General features: G+C 37.5%; 2 protein-coding genes across 3 annotated transcripts in view; one reads left to right on the top strand and one right to left on the bottom strand.

Annotated features, from left to right (window-relative positions):
• The window catches only part of gpr180 (G protein-coupled receptor 180), a 49,875-nt gene extending 30,834 nt beyond the window's left edge, over nt 1–19,041 (bottom strand). Inside the window, exons 1-6 of the mRNA XM_028799558.2 lie at nt 18,830–19,041; nt 14,954–15,112; nt 7,438–7,638; nt 5,408–5,588; nt 3,198–3,247; nt 543–700 (exon numbers count right to left, since the gene is read on the bottom strand). Of these exons, the coding sequence (XP_028655391.1) occupies nt 543–700; nt 3,198–3,247; nt 5,408–5,588; nt 7,438–7,638; nt 14,954–15,112; nt 18,830–18,968 (888 nt within the window). The 5' untranslated portion in view covers nt 18,969–19,041. The remainder of the gene's footprint in view (nt 1–542; nt 701–3,197; nt 3,248–5,407; nt 5,589–7,437; nt 7,639–14,953; nt 15,113–18,829) is intronic.
• Nucleotides 19,042–19,338: 297 nt separating this feature from the next.
• The window catches only part of LOC114650105 (dTDP-D-glucose 4,6-dehydratase-like), a 71,779-nt gene continuing 70,576 nt past the window's right edge, over nt 19,339–20,541 (top strand). Inside the window, exon 1 of one of the 2 annotated variants that reach the window (XM_051926793.1) lies at nt 19,339–19,563. In XM_051926793.1, the coding sequence (XP_051782753.1) occupies nt 19,469–19,563 (95 nt within the window). In that variant the 5' untranslated portion in view covers nt 19,339–19,468. The remainder of the gene's footprint in view (nt 19,564–20,541) is intronic. The other variant, XM_028799559.2, reaches the window with a different exon arrangement.

The following is a 20,541-nucleotide window of genomic DNA, read 5'->3' on the forward strand; positions in this document are numbered from 1 at the left end:
ATGAGTAAAAAAGATTCATTTTGTGACATATGTCACAAGACACCTTTATGGGGATCCTGTCTATTTTTAATTTTGAAGAATTTTAATTTTACATTTAATTTTGGTTCTTCCAAAATAGCAAAGACTTCATTTGATAATCCATTAATTGAGGAAGTATACATGTACAGTATATGTGTACCCACTAAAGAACTTGCATTCTATCTAGGGCTGGTTTCTGTTCTGTGTACACTGCTTACAGTATAGACTTTTCTTGATTCTTACAACCCCAAATCAGGAAAATAGATGTAGGAAAAAAATAAAGGATGGCTGGATTATTGATTTCCTGCAATAATGTGACCTTACTCTAAAAACAGAAGGCTGGATAGGAATACTGCATATTAATTAAATAAACAATTTTGTTCATAGGTAAGGCAGTTTTTTTTCACAATATTCTTGTTATAATAAGGGAAAGTAAACAAAAAAATATACAAAATCAAAAAATAGCTGAATTAAAGAAAATACATGGGATCACATTTATTTCTGAAGTTATGTATTAGTTTTACCTGAGTGATAACAGCTGCTACAGCAATACCAGTTGATGCTGGAGTTGAATCCCACTGTAGAGGTTTGCTTTGGGATTTGCGAGTTCTTCCCAGTGACCAGCCCATACAGAGACTTAGCAACATATACAGCATCTGAATCTGCGAGATCATGTCGCATACTGAGAAAAGAAAGAAAGGACCACTATTATGTGAATATTGAGAAAAACCTATACTGTATAACAGAATATGAGCTGATTAATGTTAAACACCAGTGAACATAAACTATTATAACGTCACTCTTATAAATATGACATATATAGCCTAAACAGAGGAATGAAATTAAGAGTGATAAAATATGAAACTATTATGCTTTTAATCAATAACGTGTACCAAAGTCTTTCAATACATTTAAAACAAAAAATAAAGTTTTCAATGTAGGTATAAATGGTACAATAGTAACAAAATGTTAACTTCACAAACCAAAAAAAAAAAAAAAAAAAAAAAAAAAAAAAAATCACAAAAGAAACCTGACTACAGAGAGCACAAACTAACTGGCCTAACTATATTGATCTTGATCCTCTGTCTGTCTGGCTACCACAGTATTAAACAAGAACTCTTAATCTCTCTTTCAATCTTGGCATCTCTTTATTTTATCAGCTGATTCTTTTCCACACACACAGATTGCTTCTGGCTGTGAATCAGCATTGAACCCCACTTTTGTACCACTTTCAGTTAAGCTTCAAACATCAGTTCCAGGGACAGGGCAGCCCTCCCTCCATCTAACATTTCCTGGTATGTCTGAACAATTGAGAGTTCAGTTGACCTTAAAAAGGTAGAGTCTCTGAGGAAGAGCTCTGGCTATCCTCTCTGTTAGTGACACTTGCAGTGCCAGTGCTGTCTACTGGACAAACTAATAAATGAAGCAGCTTATTTCATCGCCAGTGTAGACAAATCAAATATGTTTATTTTGAAGGTAGCATCTATTTTAACCTGGTACATCCACTGTGAGCACTGCTGCTATGAAGTTTCCTTCCACATCCCGTAGTCCTTTATGCGACACTGCGACACTGATGTGCTTAGAAAATGGATGGATGCTGAGACTTATCTGAAGACTAACAATCAAAATGAATGCAAGGCCTCTATTCCTTTATCAGGACAATGAAGAACAAATTTGATCAAATGCATAGTTTATAGCCACATTTTTGTCATATATTATTGTGCCTTCTGAAGAAATACGTCTGCTTGTAGTCACTTATTAGTGTGGTATTGAATTTCACTTTTGGACCATTACTGTAGAAAAGCTCATACCATTGAGTTTGTGGCATTTTGGTATCAAAAAAAAAAAAGATTTTTGTGACATCCCTTGCTCCAAATGCAAGATAACAAAAACATCGGAGAAGAAAATAATCTGAGAAGTCAACAAGAACATCCTGACCTCATTGAGGATAATTGCTACCGTACAGGCCACAACTGGACTTGAATCCTGAAGACGACAGCTGTGAGGGCTCTTCATTGCTCAAACTGCGGCACATCAAACCTACACTGAATTTACCCAGGACCATTTGAAACATGGGGAGTTTTGGAAGTCTGTCCTTAACTTTGATGAGGCAAAACTAGAGTTGTTTGGGCACATGAATTTTGCTTTTTTTGTTGAAGGAAAGGAAAAACATTCAATAATAAAAACACAGTTCCCACAACTAAACATGTACATTTCACTATAGTGATACTGCAGAAAATCTCTCAACAGAAGACTTTACAATACAATATACTGGATTGTACTGTACTATAAAGTACATTAATTTATTCTTATTATGTACACTAAAGTAGGCTAAGATGAAGAGGAAACTGAATGAAATGAACAAAATAAATAATATTTAATTTGAATCTAAACACAATGGGTTAAATAAATAAAACAAGCTGCACAAACAGATTGGTATGGGGTAGCTTAATAACTTTGTGCAAGCTGGCCTTTACAGATCTATTGTGTGTGTGTGTGTGTGTGTGTGTGTGTGTGTGTGTGTATGTGTGTGAGTTATGTGTTTTCATTTCTTTCTCTTCAGCATCCAGCATGTGCTCTGGTAGGGTAAACAAGCTGTCAGCTATCTTCTCTTATAAATTATTTCAGTGTGTAAGTATGTGCCTGCATATTTGTGTACAAGTATATTTGAATAAATTAGGTTCCTCAAAAGCTACTCGTGCTAAAATTTTGCAACTCAAAATTTCTTCAGCAGTTATCGCTGGACATAGGTCAAACTGTTTATGAAGGAGAAATAAGTACTGGCCTAAACTGGACCAAAAACAATAAATTTGAAGCCTAAAACAAGACAAATGCAATGCGACTTGTTTGAAAAAAAAAAAAACAACATAGGTTTTCACAGACACAGACACCATGCTAAAAATCAACTTTTCTTGACGTTTTTTGGACATCATAGATTTTTGACCCCATCATCAAACTTCCATTTTCATAGAAGTAAAAGTTTCAAAGTTCAACAAAAATATAAACATTTCAAACACCATGAAATATGTTGTTGTATTTACTGTATATTCAATGGAATAAACATACTACAGTGCATTTGAAAAAGTTGAATTTACAATTAAATTATTTTGATAATTTCTGTGAAACAAGACAAATTATTTAAAATAAAAAAAAAGAGTTCTAAAGCCAATGTAACTTACATTCTGCAAGACTTCCTAGCAAGGGAACTCCTATTCCATCCTTTGAGTATCTATATGCAAAAGGAAAAAAAATTTTTTTATCCTGGACTCAGTATGAAAACATAAGACATGTTAATATGGAACAGACAAAAAACAAAATCAAAATAGCTATATATATTGCTAATTTTTGCAATATTCCAAAATGTCTAAATAAAAGGCACTAAAGAATTTGTTTTGCTCTAAGTAATATGGGTCTTGTCACATTGCAAAAAAAGTATAATATTCTCTTAGAAATTCTGCATATGCAAAAGCCAAAATGTATGACAGTTTAGTAATACTGCTTTCAAAAAATATCACTTTGTAATACCACATTTGAAAAGGACTACAAAGTTCTCATACAGAAACTTCACTCATCTTAAAAATGTTATCACTTTAATTACATCCTTGCTTCTTATTCAAATATTCTACAACTGGAAAAGTCTTTTTTGTAATCTTTTAAAATGTGACAGTAGCGGATACATGTGAACCAAACCTTGCCATGCAGAGCAAATGCTGCTGTAGCAATGTCAGATGCTAAATTTGCTGTAAAAATTACTTTCTGGATTATTTAATTACAAAAGTGGTACACAGAGATTACTGTAAAACCACATTTTCCAAACGATCACATTTGTCAGTTTTGTTCACATGCCAAGTTTAAAAGAATAACAACTTTACGAATGTTTACAAAAAAAAAAAAAACCAGCAAACATTTCAGAAAGTTAAAGTTTCAGCCTTCCCCTATCTGACCTTTATGCTGAACGTGTTTGTATTTGAAATGTTTGGCTTTGCAATGCACATTCTACACAGATCTACAATAATAGCCACAAACAGAGTAGCCCAGTCAGAACCAAGCATCTTCTCCATTTCCTACTTAATTCTATGATTTTTTTTTTTCAATGATTTTATATATATTTCAGCTGTAAGTATCACACCCATCTTTGGCTCATAAGCTTATGAAAGTAAATATTTTGTAATATTTGAGCATATTCTGACAGTCTTTTTGTCATATTTTAAAAATTTGCTTTAGCTTTTTGTTTAGGCCCATTTCTTTATTTATATTTTGGAGCTTATGGTGTATAATGGATTGCTAATTCAAAGAGGTCAATAATGATTAACACCATTTTACATAAAAGCAGGTGGCAGACACAGCTCTCTTTCCTGATCTTTTATGTGCAAACAGAACCACTACTTTTTTATTACTTCTTTCTTCAACTGTTGTTAACTTTATTCTGCCAAACTTAGTATCTAATTAGAATATATCGTACTACTGTATCAAATCATGTAACATTTCTTCCTCCGGCCTCACATATTTACCAAACATACCACATTATCTTATGGCATTATGATGCAATGGTACCAGAAATGCATATTCCCTCCTGGGAAATGTTACACTCTTGAGCTAACATGCGTTTGATATGGGAGGGAAAAAAAATCCTCTATGGGCCTTCAAAGAACTAGACCCGTAGGTCAGTATACACATTTCATATAGTATTAACTAGACTACTGCGAGACCCAATTGCCTTTAAATAAATCTGGACTATTCATTATAAAAATTATGATCTAACAAAATATAATTTATGCAGTTTTTAAAATTACTGTTTCAATACCCCTAATTTCAGCCCTGTTCTTCTATTGGCTTATAGCTAAATAATTTCACACACTATGTAATACTGGATGGATAGACACTTTCTACCTTAGAATGCTTTTGTATACAACACATGTATTTACTTGGGTTACAAATGACAAAATGCACCAAAAAAGGATAAAAGCGGACATAACAGAGTTCATATTTTTTTTGATTAACAAATCTGCAACAAATAAAAAACAAATACTCTTGTTTTTTTTCTAATTCTGCTATGTTAGTTTAAAAACATATTCAAAACATCAATAGTATAATGTAATTTGGAGAAGTGAAATTCAGTTGCAGTTTTACTACATTTACAGAGTACACGTGTGCCAAGAAAAAGAGACACCCACATATTGAAATTAAATAAAATGTTATGAATAGACCAGTATTCCTCATTAATCTGGTGCATTAAAATAAGACTTGCTTATAACTCATTTGCAAAAAAAATAAAAAAAAATAAAAAAATAAAAAAGGTGTTAATCAGACCATTTGGACTAGCCTTTCCACCTGAAGCTAAGATGAGTCTTTGAACAACTCAGTGCATATGCCATAGATCACACTTTACCTTGACATGTGAATGTAGTTCAAGAGGGCAGCCGTTGCCTGTAAGCACAGCACCGAAGACAAGACTTTCAAAACTGTATGCATCGGACCACCTTTTTTGATAGTCTGCCATAGCGGCTGAGCATATATACAGGCAGCAACAAAGTAAGCTAGTATTAGCAGAAAGTAGAAGTCATGTAAACCTGTAAAAAAATGAGAAAAAGTCACCACTGTATATGGATTATTCTTAATTTACACTTCAACTTATTTTTTTTTTTGTTTCTAATGCAGGAAGGTTATGTTCTGGTCATCCATGGCCCAAAACAAATTAAAAGAATATACTGTATGTTCTGTATAAATTAGTATAAAATATGTATACTGTAACGTGTATGTACCTTTGCTTCCCCTTGCAGGGGGTCGAATCTTGGACATCAGCAGCTGTGGTGTACACCTGAACATGTGTTGTGTACTCTTTATATTATTTGACATGTACTCATATATTTTATATATATATATATATATATATATGGAAGAGAAGGTCTGTGATGTGGTTTGCATATTTGCAGCTGGAGATCCACAAAGGGAGAAAATGTATCACGTATCATGAAGTACTTTTTATTCCTGAGCTTTCAGCCCCTACCAGGAGCCTTCATCAGAGGATAATGCTTTGACTTACAAGAATCAAAGGCAATATATAGCAAAAATTACGTGGTTGGAGGGGTGGGTTGCGGCGAGTGGGGGAGGGCTAAGTCAGTGTGACCTTTGGGGGGGTATTGATTGTAAAGTTTTATTTATTATGAACATGTTCTTCTTACTGCGGTGGGATTGGTTCTTGCCTTGTGCCCTGTGTTGGCTGGGATTGGCTCCAGCAGACCCCCGTGACCCTGTGTTCGGATTCAGCGGGTTGAAAAATGGATGGATGTTCTTCTTAAGTTTGCATATGCTGGCTTTATGTCCAAATATCTGTTGATGGTGTTCTGATTTGATAGCCAAGATTCGGCCAGCTCTCTAGCACTTTTGGTACTGGCCTTAAACCTTACTTGTACATTGTCCCAGTTAAATGTATGTCCTGTTGATTTAGTATGCGTATAGATCAGTGATTGTGAGTCCTTTCTTCTGACAGCGTTGTGATGTTCATGTATACGTGTTGCGATTCTTTTTGATGTTTGTCCTATGTATTCCACTGGGCAAGAACTGCATGGAATGCTATAAACTGCGTTTCATGTTTCTGCTGTCGATTTCTTGTTTTTAGCATTAAAGAGGACCGTGCGCAGATTGTTCTACACACACACACACACACTGTAAATGCACTCGGGTCCTGATTTTGGATCCTCAAGTAGTCTGTCATGTGATGTCACGCTGTATCAAGGCATGCTCCCAACCAACAACTGTCTGTGTGTGTGTATATATATATATATAGATATATACACATACATACACACACACACACACTTACAGTACACATGTTTTTAGTCATTTATGCATGATTTCGGCACTGTAGAAAGTGTATGTTTATGCTTGTGGCACTGGATATAAGACAGGAAATAATTTAGTGCATGCTCACTCATACACAGACTTACACTTAATACTTGACATGAATACAGGGAGAAAAGTAAAAGTTCAACTCCCTACTGTCATTGATCATGTATATATTTAAATATGATCATAGAGCTATAACGCAATAATACTCTTGATATCAATTATTTATAGAGAATATCAAATAAAGGCTGAACACATCAATTGGTAAGATCCCTCACAACCTTTAATACTTTACTTAAAAACATCTGTGTTATAAAAAGTAAATAAATGCTTTCTATTAAGATCTCAAATGAAATACACACATACCACATAAATTAACATTGACTAAAGAAAAAAGGTAACAGTTATTTAATAGATAAACTGGAAAAAATACTTTATTTATAGGATAAATACAACAAACACCTAAAACTAATAAAGGAAAATACATTTTAGGAATGTCAAAATTTAGAATTAGTTTCACTTATTTAACTACACTTCTGTGTAATGTATAAAAACAAAAACACATGTATTTACCAGATTCCTCCGCACTGAAATGGTCCATTGGATTTCCTGCTGAATCTGGATTCAGCATTCTAATCTCATATTTAATGCCATCTGAATCAGCATTAATTTCATTTTCTTGGCAGGTATGCATGTCGACATATAAAATATGCCATGTTTGTGGATGTGGCATTTGGGGTATTGTCTGATTCAGCTCTTCCTGTGACAATGTAACTTGCATGGTAAAAATAAACAAATTAAAAGCAATAAACACCACATCATCTTGTAAAACACTCATATGGAGATAATTCTAAATAAAAAACAGTGATTAATTGTTCAGATAAGCAGAAAAATAATGAAGTTTTCACCATGATTCAATACATATGCATGTATTTTTTTTTTTTACATGTGATTATAATATGAACAGAACAACTTTTCTAGTATAATTTGCTTTTAATATTAATTTTCATTCATTTTTGTTTCATTAATTTTCAGGTCTCACATTGACACAGTCTCTGAAGCAGATTTTCTCTTATATATGTTATAACTGAAAAATCTAAAATATAATGGCCAAATAATATTTTGTATACTTGTTTCTAGATTAATAATGTCTTTACATGAAAAGCAAAAGACGTTAACTCTCATATTTAGTTACATAAAGGGATACAAGTTAGATAAAGCCTATATTTACACATTTTACAAAGTAATTTTTTTTATTAATTTCATAAAAACACATTTTTAATTTGTCACATATTTAATTCCATTTGTGGTATTTTTCCTATAACATTGTTTTGGTTAATTCTTTATAAAGAACAGCTATATCAAAGACAAGAAGGAGTTTATTTCAAAAATAGATTTTGAAGCCAAGCAAGTAATAAGAAAACTGATAATTATTAGTTATCTAACAACATCATGTAAAATAGACATAACTTAAAAAAAAACCAAAAAAAACCATGTAGTGCAAAACACAGATTTTTGTTATTAAGAAAACCAAAAGTATTGATAAGCATTTCTTTGCTTTCAATTACATTTTGTTTTAGATATATATCATCATCTCGCTACTCTTCTTCCAATATATGTAAAATGGAAACCATCAGAAAAAACAGCTATTTGGCAAAGAGCTAGATTTTCTTTTCAGTATGAAAATAAGTACATAATTTTGCAAATTAAGCATCACCTTGATCAATAACACCCCTTTGAAATGTTATTAAAATGGATTTTTAATTTCTTGCACATCAAAGACTGAAAGGTTCTCTCTTTATGTGATGCTGCCCTTTCATTTTCTCTTACATTCTTACAAACAATACAATTTCCAGTCTGGTTAGGGAAAAAAAGAACTCTTGACAAGAGTCTGAATTATTGTTGCAGCAACAAAGGAAGACAACACTGCATGCATACTGTACACTGGAGCAATTAGCAGCTCAAAATTGCCCACACTTGAATTATACTGATCTACTACTCAATAGCTCATTTTAAAATGAAAAAGTAAATAAATGTAATAAATATACCATGAGGATGGGCTTATACAAAGAACCATAACAGTGAACCTTAAAAAGAGTTTTAATTACAGAAAAAGCAACTAAGTGAAAAATGCTAAATGCCACAACAGAGCAAAATTTCTGCCAAAACGCAATTACTTATGAAAACAATGATTACATGTAAACCCCAAAAATGAAAGTATTCGATAAAAACAAGGAAAAATAAAAGAGAGAATATGCAAGTTTAAGAAAAGAAATACAGCAGTATTCTACTTCTCTCACATTCAACTGCATTTAAGGATGCAAAAATTTGGCATATTTAAATTTATGCATAAAATCTTTATGTGTGGTTAACGTTAGCAGTTTACCATGAATGCTTAATTTGGGAAAATATCAGAACTCAACATATATAATGTTTTAATGAAATGCAAGTTATTTATTTTCTTGAATTTACAGTGGCTCCATTTAATGACTGTTTTTTTCAGAAGTGTAACTATCATCATCCAAAGAACTGTAGAGTGTTCCCCACAAGTATCAGGTCATTCATGCATTCTCTCACTTTTTAATCCCACTTATTCAAAGAAATAATAATAAGGAGCTTTAGCCTATCATGGTAGCATTAAGTGTAAAGCAAAAACAACCCTGGTCACATCACTGGGAAGAGAGAAGAAACCAAAGTCAACGTAAAACAATCAGGCCAATGTTGTGTTCTCTCTTCCCATTTTAGGCAAGTCTAAAAGTTGATACACAGTAGCATTAAGCATTTGGTGGGAAGTCATTTACATTTTGTATCAACAACAAGCCTGTGAGATTATTAATCATTTATTTACACTACCAGTCCAAACTTTTAGAACATCCCAGTTTTTCTTCAAATTTAATCAGTTGAAATGTAATGAATGACCTAAAATTGTGAAATGGTAAGCAGTAAACTGCCAAGGGTTTTTAAAGAGGGTTTAAAGTTTTGGTTAGCAAAAACTGAAAAAAACATCAAATTTCAGAATATACAAACGGCAATTTTTTAAGGAATAACTAATAGGTTGAAAACAGTTTACACAGGTGTCCAGACTTCTGTTGATTACTTAAAAACCCTTTGTTTTCTTAAAGTAGAGTTGGAACAGACTGTGCTACTACACAATTTGAAGTGCTACTTGGACAATATTATACTGCTGAAAGTTGTAAATTCCAGTAATAGTGGCAAGAAAATGGCAATTAACAAATGAAGTGAGACATGGCATTATTGCCCTTAAAAGTGAAGCCCATTCATTTCGAGAAAATGCAAAAAAAAAAAAAAAATCAAAATGTCAGTGAGTATGGTGTCCTGCACAATCCAAAGGCAATTGGAAACTGGAAAAAACTCTGATAGGAAGAGATCTGGCAGACCCAAAGACACAACCCAATCAGAGGACAAGTTTCTGAGGAAATCAGTTTGCATGATAGGTGCCTAACAGCACAACAGCTTCAGGCACAGCTTAACAGTGGTCAAAAAAAGCAAGTCTCAGTTTCTACTGTGAAGAGAAAACTTTGAGCTGCAGGTTTGACAGGGCAAGCAAGTGGCAGTAAGAAAGCCATTCCTTAATGGACAAAATAGGGCCTTGAAATAACGGCTGTGGACTACTGTAGACTGGAAGAAAGCCTTATGGACTAATGAAACAAAATTTGACATCTTCGGTTCATCATGCGAGTCAGTGAAAGGATGGTTCCTCAGTGAGTGACGCCAATTGTCAAACATGGAGGAGGAAGTGTGATGCACTGGGGTTCTTTTGCTGGAGGCAGAGTTGGTGATATGCACCGACATTCTGAAAAAAGTGTTGCCACAGTTTGGCTGTTCAATCAGCAGTTGTTTACTTGTTCTGTGCCTTGATTTCATGAAACATTAAACTGTGAGCATTTCCATAAAAATTGAAAAAACAGAGGTGTTCTAAAACCTTTGATCGGTAGTGTAATTAATTCTTTTTCAGAGAGACCATATTTGCTGTTGTAGGGGCAGCACTAACACTTCCACACAATCAGCTTCTTTCTGTTTTACTGGGAGAATGCTCGATTCATTCTTAGCAATCCTATGGCCTACTTCAAGCAAGTCACATGGTACTTTTCTAAAGATCTAAGACTTTTAATTTCTTATTGAGAGATAGCACACTCCCTCTTAGCCTGTGCGGGATTGTTTTGGCCACTTAACTGCTTTATAGGAGCCATTTTTCACAGAAACAAAGGATACACACAACACAAGTAGTGAACAAATGAAGATACAAGGCAAACAATGCTCAAACAACGGCCGAATCTGAAACTGGTTGGCTGAATCCGCAGATACAGAACCTGCATAATGTGTAGGACCAAGTGGATCTAGTTTAGGAGCTATTGTTCTGGTTAATTTCTTCTTTTGTTTAAGTATACAGATTTCTTGAATTTATCTCATAAACAGTTTTCTAGTCTGAACTTTGATTTAATGACTATACAATTAGGAGAAAAAAGGGAACACTGTCTCATTTGTCAAACTAGTTTATTTCAACTGAGGATCATGGAGAGGTAGAATTTATCCATACAACATTCAATGCAAGAACTTTTTACAAACAGGAACAGATTCATTGTGGGGCACACTCAATCATGCAAACACACTTATTCATACGGAGTCACTTTTCAAGCCACCTATCAATCTATGTCCACATCATGGAATGTAGGGAAGAAATACCTAGCAAAACTCATACAGACTGAACCCATATTTTGAACGAGGTTTATTGTGACGGAACAATAAATACTACGCCAAAGTGAAAAGGAAACATTAAATCCAACATTGCACATGTGTCGTTTTTATCTATGCAGAATAAATGCAATAGGAAACATCTCATTAATAAGAAATTACTTTCAACCAATTTTGAAAACAGTTATAATCACTTAAGTAGTTTAATTCTAAAACATTAGAGAATATATATGAAGAAATACACTGAAATAAAAATTGATACTTTAAAGGTCTGTCTCATTCTGTCATCTCAATTATAAATTTTAACTTCACTGAAAATGTACTAAAATCTGTAAAAGGTCTAAAGGTACATACTGCAGTCAGGTCCACAAAACTGATGTAACACTTTAGGATGCACCGCAATTTTATGGTGACATTTTTAAAACATATTAAACTTTATATTTCAAAATATAAAAAAAAACCTTGGCGGTCCGATCCTCGGCTACAGAAGCTGGCTCTTGGGACGTGGAATGTCACCTCTCTGAAGGGGAAGGGGCCTGGGCTTGTGTGCGAGGTTGAGAGGTTCCGGCTAGATATAGTCGGGCTCTCCTAGATGCACAGCTTGGACTCTGGAACCAATCTCCTTGAGAGGGGATGGACTCTGTACCACTCTGGAGTTGCCCCCGGTGAGAGGCGCCGAGCAGGTGTGGGCATACTTATTGCCCCCCGACTTGGACCCTGTACATTGGGGTTTACCCCGGTGGACGAGAGGGTAGCCTCTCTCCGCCTTCGGGTGGGGGGACGGGTCCTAACTGTTGTTTGTGCATATGCACCGAACAGCAGTTCGGAGTACCCACCCTTTTTGGAGTCCCTGGAGGGGGTGCTAGAGGGCATACCTTCTGGGGACTCCCTCGTACTGCTGGGAGACTTCAATGCTCACGTGGGCAATGACAGTGAGACTTGGAAGGGCGTGATTGGGAGGAATGGCCCCCCGATCTGAACCCGAGTGGTGTTTTGTTATTGGACTTCTGTGCTTGTCACGGATTGTCCATAACAAACACCATGTTCAAGCATAGGGGTGTTCATATGTGCACTTGGCACCAGGACACCCTAGGCATCAGTTCGATGATCGACTTTGTGGTCGTGTCATCGGACTTGCGGCCACATGTCTTTGACACTCGGGTGAAGAGAGGGGCGGAGCTGTCAACTGATCACCACCTGGTGGTGAGTTGGCTTCGATGGTGGGGGAGGATGCCGGTCAGGCCTGGTAGGCCCAAACGTGTTGTGAGGGTCTGCTGGGAACATCTGGCAGAGCCCCCTGTCAGAAGTAGCTTCAACTCCCACCTCCGGCAGAACTTCGACCATGTCCCGAGGGATGTGGGGGACATTGAGTCCGAATGGGCCATGTTCCGTGCCTCTATTGTTGAGGCGGCTGACCAGAGCTGTGGCTGTAAGGTGGTCGGTGCCTGTCGTGGCGGCAATCCCTGAACCCGTTGGTGGACACCGGCGGTGAGGGATGCTGCCAAGCTGAAGAAGGAGTCCTACCGGTCCCTTTTGTCCTGTGGGACTCTGGAGGCAGCTAATAGGTACCGGAAGGCCAAGCGGAATGCTGCTTCGGTGGTTGCCGAGGCAAATGGAGAACGACTTTCGGACGGCTTCGAGGAGATTCTGGTCCACCGTCCGGCGTCTCAGGAGGGGGAAGCAGTGCAGTGTCAACACTGTATATGGTGGGGATGGTGCGCTGCTGACCTCGACTCGGGACATTGTGGGTCGGTGAGGGGAGTACTTCGAAGACCTCCTCAATCCCACTAACATGCCTTCCAATGAGGAAGCAGAGCCTGGGGACTCGGAGGTGGGCTTCCCCATCTCTGGGACTGAGGTCACCGAGGTGGTCAAAAAACTCCTTGGTGGCAGGGCCTCGGGGGTGGATGAGATACGCCCGGAGTTCCTCAAGGCTCTGGATGTTGTAGGGCTGTCTTGGTTGACACGTCACTGCAACATCGCATGGACATCAGGGACAGTGCCTCTAGATTGGCAGACCGGGGTGGTAGTCCCCCTCTTTAAGAAGGGGGACCGGAGGGTGTGTTCCAACTACAGAGGGATCACACTCCTCAGCTTCCCTGGAAAAGTCTATTCAGGGGTTCTGGAGAGGAGGGTCCGTCGGATAGTCGAACCTCGGATTCAGGAGGAACAGTGTGGTTTTCGTCCTGGTAGCGGAACAATGGACCAGCTCTACAACCTTAGCATAGTCCTGGAGGGTGCATGGGAGTTCGCCCAACCAGTCTACATGTGTTTTGTGGACTTGGAAAAGGTGTTCGACCGTGTCCCTTGGGGAATCCTGTGGGGGGTGCTCTGGGAGTATGGGGTACCGGACCCCCTGATAAGGGCTGTTCGGTCCCTGTACAACCGGTGTCAGAGCTTGGTCCGCATTGCCGGCAGTAAGTCGAACCCGTTTCCAGTGAGAGTTGGACTCTGCCAGGGTTGACCTTTGTCACCGATTCTGTTCATAACTTTTATGGACAGAATTTCTAGGTGCAGCCAGGATGTTGAGGAGGTCCGGTTTGGTGGACTCAGGATTGGGTCACTGCTTTTTGCAGATGATGTTGTCCTATTTGCTTCATCAGGCCGTGATCTTCAGCTCTCTCTGGATCGGTTCGCAGCTGAGTGTGAAGCGGCTGGGATGGGAATCAGCACCTCCAAATCCGAGACCATGGTCCTCAGCCGGAAAAGGGTGGAGTACCCTCTCAGGGTTGGGAGCGAGAGGAGGAGTTCAAGTATTTCGGGGTCTTGTTCACGAGTGAGGGAAGATTGGAGCCTGACATCGACAGGCAGATCGGTGCAGCATCCGCAGTGATGCAGGCTCTGCATCGGTCTGTCGTGGTGAAAAAGGAGCTGAGCCATAAGACAAAGCTCTCAATTTACCAGTCGATCTATGTTCCTATGGTTATGAGCTATGGGTAGTGACCGAAAGAACGAGATCACGAATACAAGCAGCTGAAATGAGTTTCCTCCACAGGGTGTCTGGGCTCTCCCTTAAAGATAGGGTGAGAAGCTCAGTCATCCGGGAGGGGCTCAGAGTAGAGCCGCTTCTCCTCTGCATCGAGAGGAGTCAGATGAGGTGGCTCAGGCATCTGATCAGGATGCCTCCTGGACGCCTCCCTGGTGAGGTGTTCCGGGCACGTCCAACCGGGAGGAGGCCCAGGGGAAGACCCAGGACACGCTGGAGGGACTATGTCTCCCAGCTGGCCTGGGAATGCCTAGGGATTCTCCCAGAAGAGCTAGAAGAAGTGGCCGGGGAGAGGGAAGTCTGGGTATCTCTGCTCAAGCTGCTGCCCCCGCGACCTGACCTCGGATAAGCGGAAGAGGATGGATGAGGATGGATATTTCAAAATCTTACTTTTTAAATCCGCTTTTTCAAGTTGTTCCAAGCAGCTGAGATTTTCAAAAGCATTCAGCAAATTTAACCATCCTTGTTCTCGGTAAAGAATTAGCTTTGACTCCCTTTCAGTTGCTACTGGGGAATCTTCAAGTCTGCAACATAACAAGGCATCTTTTCCTGTGCATAAAAAAAGACTGCATGTTACTACAGTGTTACTTAGGCAACTGCAGGGAGAAATAAATATACTTTATTTACTGTAATATTTCAACACAATCACTTCCATTGTCACTTAAAATTAGAAAGGAATACTCCACATAAAAATGTTATCTTTTTTACATGTTACTTATCCCATATAATTTTTAATCTCATGTTTTCAAAGAAAAAGGATGTAACAAAGATTCAAACAGAACATGTCCCAATAGTGACCAGACAATGCTGGACAATGGCAAACAATATGAAAAACATCCATGGAAAATAGAATAAAACAATTCTAACATAACTCATACTGCATAACCCACATGTCCATTTTCCATTTGTATGCACAAAACGGGGCGGCATGGTAGAACAGTGGGTAGCGCTGCTGTCTCACAGTTAGGAGACCCAGGTTCACTTCCCGGGTCCTCCCTGTGTGGAGTTTGCATGTTCTCCCGATGTGTGTGTGTGGGTTTCCTCCGGGTGCTCTGGTTTCCTCCCACAGTCCAAAGACATGCAGGTTAGGTGGATTGGCGATCCTAAATTGTCCATGGTGTGTGTGTGTGTGTGCGTGCGTGCCCTGTGGTGGGCTGGCGCCCTGCCCGGGGTTTGTTTCCTGCCTTGCGCCCTGTGTTGGCTGGGATTGGCTCCAGCAGACCCCCGTGACCCTGTGGTTAGGATATAGTGGGTTGGATAATGGATGGATGGATGGATGCTTAAAATGTTCAAAATGCATGTATTTTTGCTAAAATGTTAATACTTAGCTTTCAGAAAACTCAGCAGCAGGAGGTTTTAATTGTGCATTAAACCTTGCAAGGGGCAAGGTGGTAGTACAGATGCCTTGCAATAAGGAAACTGGGATTCACGTCTTGGGTACTCCCTGTGTGGAGTTTGCATGTTCTCCCTGTGTACAAATGAGTTTCCTCTGAGTGGTCCGGTTTCCCCCCCACAGTCCAAAGACATGCAGGATAGATGAACTGGCATTCACCCTGTGATGGATTGGTGCCCTGTCCAGGTGTTATCCTTGTCTTTTGCCCTATGCTTGCCGAGATAGGCTACAGCTGCCCTGCGATTTTGCCCTAGATTAGGTTAGGAAAATGGATGGACGGATTAAGCCTTGCTTTAGGTAATCCACAACTGTAATTGTGCATCTTAGGTTTACTACCTATTCTAAACTGGTCCACTATTGCCATTATTGAGGAGCTGAAGTAATGGAATGCGCTAGTACATTTGTTGTATAATTTGTTGCTGTTAGGTTTTGACAAATGTGTACTGCAGTTTTTCAGGTAAGGAACACAGATGTTTTGAGGCTAGGTAATTATTTAAAGTAAGGAAGACAGAAGTTGTAAGGTAACATAGTTATTACGTACTATTAATGGTGCTGGAAACAGTGACATGTTGCACTTTAATTTGCATATGTACTTAAGAATTTCACTGTGCTCTGTACACGTGACCCTATAAATTTATATATAAACCAGTACTATCGAAAACTGCCTCAATATTTTTACATTTTATCAAGGAACATATCAATCCATTGTGGTTTCTGCATCCATTTTTGAGAAAATTCACATTTTTTTTTCCTGTGCATGGTATTTACTCACAAATTGAATACATTTTATTAATAATAACATACTGCTTTTTCTGGCCATGATTCATTTAATCAAGAACTCAGATTATTACGCTCCACTAATACAAACCAAACTAGCTACTTTATTCATTGATGCTAACTAGGTTTAACAAGTTCATTTCTACACAAGTTCCACAACAACTTTATAGAGACCAACATATTTTCAGAGGTATTTGTAATGAAAAGTCAAGCAAAATGACACCTTTTATTGGTTAACTAAAAATATTACAATATGCAAGCTTTCGAGGCAACTCAGGCCCCTTCTTCACATCTTGCCCGAAGAAGGGACCGGAGTTGTCTCGAAAGCTTGCATATTGTAATCTTTTTAGTTAGCCAATAAAAGGTGTCATTTTGCTTGACTTTTCCCTACATTCATAATGGCTAACACGGTACAACACCCTAGTACTACAGAGGTATTTGTGAAACACTTGGAGTATATTTATGGAGACAAATAAATTGCCAAGTAATTACTTGGATGTCTAAAACTGAATGGCCAAGATGGTCTAGTCATTATGAACAGAATTTCCTCAGTTGATCATAAGTAAGAAAGGGCAACTAATTCTTAATCCATGCCATTCTGATTATGAACAAAGAAAAAGGCTAGTAAGATGTTAAGCTTAAGAAATACATAACATGGTTCAGAGTACAGTTGGAACTATAGCTAGTTATAATAACCAATGTACTGTTTTAAGGTACTGTATACTGTAAGATATTTCATACATTGGTGTATAACTAACATATGAAGCTGTTGCCAATGACTTCTTAAATAAAACAGAAATGTTACACATCAATGCACTGTGCATAGAACAGCTGGAAAAACCAGTTGAGCTGCCCCAAAATTTAGCATACTTCTCACAAAGCAGGAAAATTGTAATTTCCCATGGCTATGCAGCAGTTGTTTTTTTTCTATAAAATCCTATCAATTACATTAGCTTTGCTAATGCCAGATAGACTGTCTCACAAAAATATGCAGACCCTGATGAACTTTCCAATTTTACTAAATAACTACTCCAGCAATGATATTTTGTTCCCTGTAGGATTTTCATTGCAAAGACACCTAGAATTTACATTAAAGAACCAATTTTAATTTTATAAAACATTAAGAAAAAAAGGAAACATTCCTTTTGTACATGTTTTTGATACCACGGGATAATATTTTATACTGACATCATTTGCATTAATGACAGTTTGAAGTCCTCTGGCTTAAGAATGTACCACCTTTGCACATTACTTGGGAGTGATTTTTCCCCATGCTTCCAGGCAGATTTTTGCATGAGGTTGAACTTAGTCAGGTGATGCTTGTGTATCACAATTTTCAAATACTATCACAAACTCTCAATTTGAGTGACATCAGGGCTTTATCGAAGGTTACTCCGGCCTTGCAGTTGGGCTCACTGTTCTATGGAATGATCAACTTTCCCAAGGTTTATTTTTTTTTCTGACATCATGTTATCCTGTGATGCATTGTATTAAACACTTGATAATGCTTATCACTTAAGAAATTACATAAAACATGCATCAACTGAAAGAGTCCCAAACTGTAAAACACACGTAACGTTGAGGATGCTTTACCTTCAATATTGAGTACCACAAATCACTAAACTGTTTTATTTAAGATGAGATTCAGTAATACATAGTATATGCTTAAATGCAATAAGAAAGAAAATACTAAATTGACTTTCACATCTTGTTTCATTATTGCATATTTTGTTCAATTTCTGCACTAACCAGAATGAACCTTCTAACGGCTTTCAGAATAGTTACAAAGAATACAGATTACTGTGCAGAAGAGAAAGAGTTGAAAAAAAGAGCTGCTATTTCAGACCCTGTTCTGATTCTTTATGAAATGCAAGTACATATAGCCAAAGTACCTCGATCCCCACAGGTTCTTCAAAGCAATGTGTCACTCGCTGCTGGACACTAGTGAAAAAAACATTTCTTTATCGCTCACAGCTGATTTTGCATAACATAAGACGTTAAGGACAAAAAAAACGAAGAAGAAACAGTAAACCAAAAAAATAACGGTAAAATTGAATGTTTATGAATTAATTTCCAAAGAATGCCTTTTAACCTACCATGGTACACAAATTTTGAAATGTACTGGCCACTGTTCTGTCTTGAAGTTTCGCTCTTGAATACTCCAGTTACTGTTTTGGCGCATACGGATGACATAACAAGAACATTTACTAAAAGAAGCAGAAATCGAATAAACATTTTACACTAACAAAAACAACGTTTTGCATTAACTGCAATGAATGGAGGCTGAAATCCACTGGAAAAGCAAATTCTACGACCGTAAATTGACAGAAGGGTTAAATAACCAATAATGAAGCAGATTGTTCTACCTGACGTCTAAAGTAGCCAATTGTAGTTAGTGGAGGGCGGCACTTCTACCAGCTGTTGCTCGGTTGTCAACTTCAAAAGCCAACACGGCCGCCTGCTGTAATACGTGTCAACAGTGCCGTAAACCGTGGAAGACATCTGATAGAGTGTCGTGTATTGCGGCATCTAATGGGTAGTGAGAACATAATATTTCTAAATAGCTACAGATAAACGTAATAATCGTAGTTTTGTATATATGCGAGATTAAATTGTTGAAAAAAAGCAAACGTTTTAATAGCAAAGGTGATTATATTAATAGCGGCACATCACTTTCGCGACCGTTTTTATGACATACCGCAAATGAGTATGCTTCCAGCTGAGCCATTTGAAAAATGTCTGGAGGCGAAGACATATCTTTGTCGGATAAGTCGGATGCTAATGAAAAGTTTAGGAAGAGGATTCTTGTCACCGGTGGAGCTGGCTTTATGTACGTGGCCATTAACTGTGAAGGCTCGTGTTTTTCAGGTTTTTTCCCCCATTAATGTTACGATGAAAGACAAAAGAGTTAGATGTGTATGTCTGAGCGTCTTAGATACAGGGTTTCAAAGGCAGGCAATATGTTTAAAAGATTTTTTTACTGAGTCTGATAGCGGATTGTCTGTTGAGTGTAAGTCTTCTTTATATTTAGAAAACGAAATCGTTTTTAAGGTGTCAATCTGATAGAAGAAATCAGTAGTGAGAAAGTAGACTTACAGGCGATTCTTACAATGTGAGTAGCTGCTTTCCTTTTCAAGCATTGTTTAGTTACGAAAAATAAGCAACTAAAGAAAACTATAGGGTCTTACGTAAGAAAACTTCCTAAAATGTGCTTTTTTTCATTTGTAAGGCAACTTAAATTTGAATTTCGTTTAATTATTCAAAGTTTATTTCTGTTATTTTATGAGAACATTCGACGAAAAGTTTAGCAAAATTACGTCTTTTTTTGGCTAACTAAAAAGAATGTTTTGTCTGAATTATGGGCCTGAGCTGCCTCGAAAGCATACATAGTGCAATCTTTTTTTTTTTTTAAGTTAGCCAACAAAAGGTGTCATTTTGCTTGAGTTGTCGTTGCATCCATAATGGCTAACATGGTACAACACCTATGAGAACATTCGAAAAGAGTATTTCGGAAATCCAGAAAAGGGATGACGTTTGTGGCAGGCTGTCGTGTTAGCGATGTATGTATTTTTTTTTTTTTAATTAAAATAAAAAACCTTAACTAAGTAATCTTTTATAATACTTAACTATGACTGCTCTTTTTAAATTTGGCCAAGTTAAAATTTTGTCTTGTGTTTTGTTATATTTTTTTATTGAGATTTTGTAAAAAGCCAGTTCTCCTCCCTTGAGGCAAATATCCTTCTATCCATCAGCTTTGACTGTATTCATCATGTACTGCAATGGTTTACACTTACGGTTCTGCTTTGTG

This window comes from Erpetoichthys calabaricus, chromosome 4 (assembly GCF_900747795.2).
Source record: "Erpetoichthys calabaricus chromosome 4, fErpCal1.3, whole genome shotgun sequence".
Classification (NCBI taxonomy): Eukaryota; Metazoa; Chordata; class Cladistia; order Polypteriformes; family Polypteridae; genus Erpetoichthys; species Erpetoichthys calabaricus.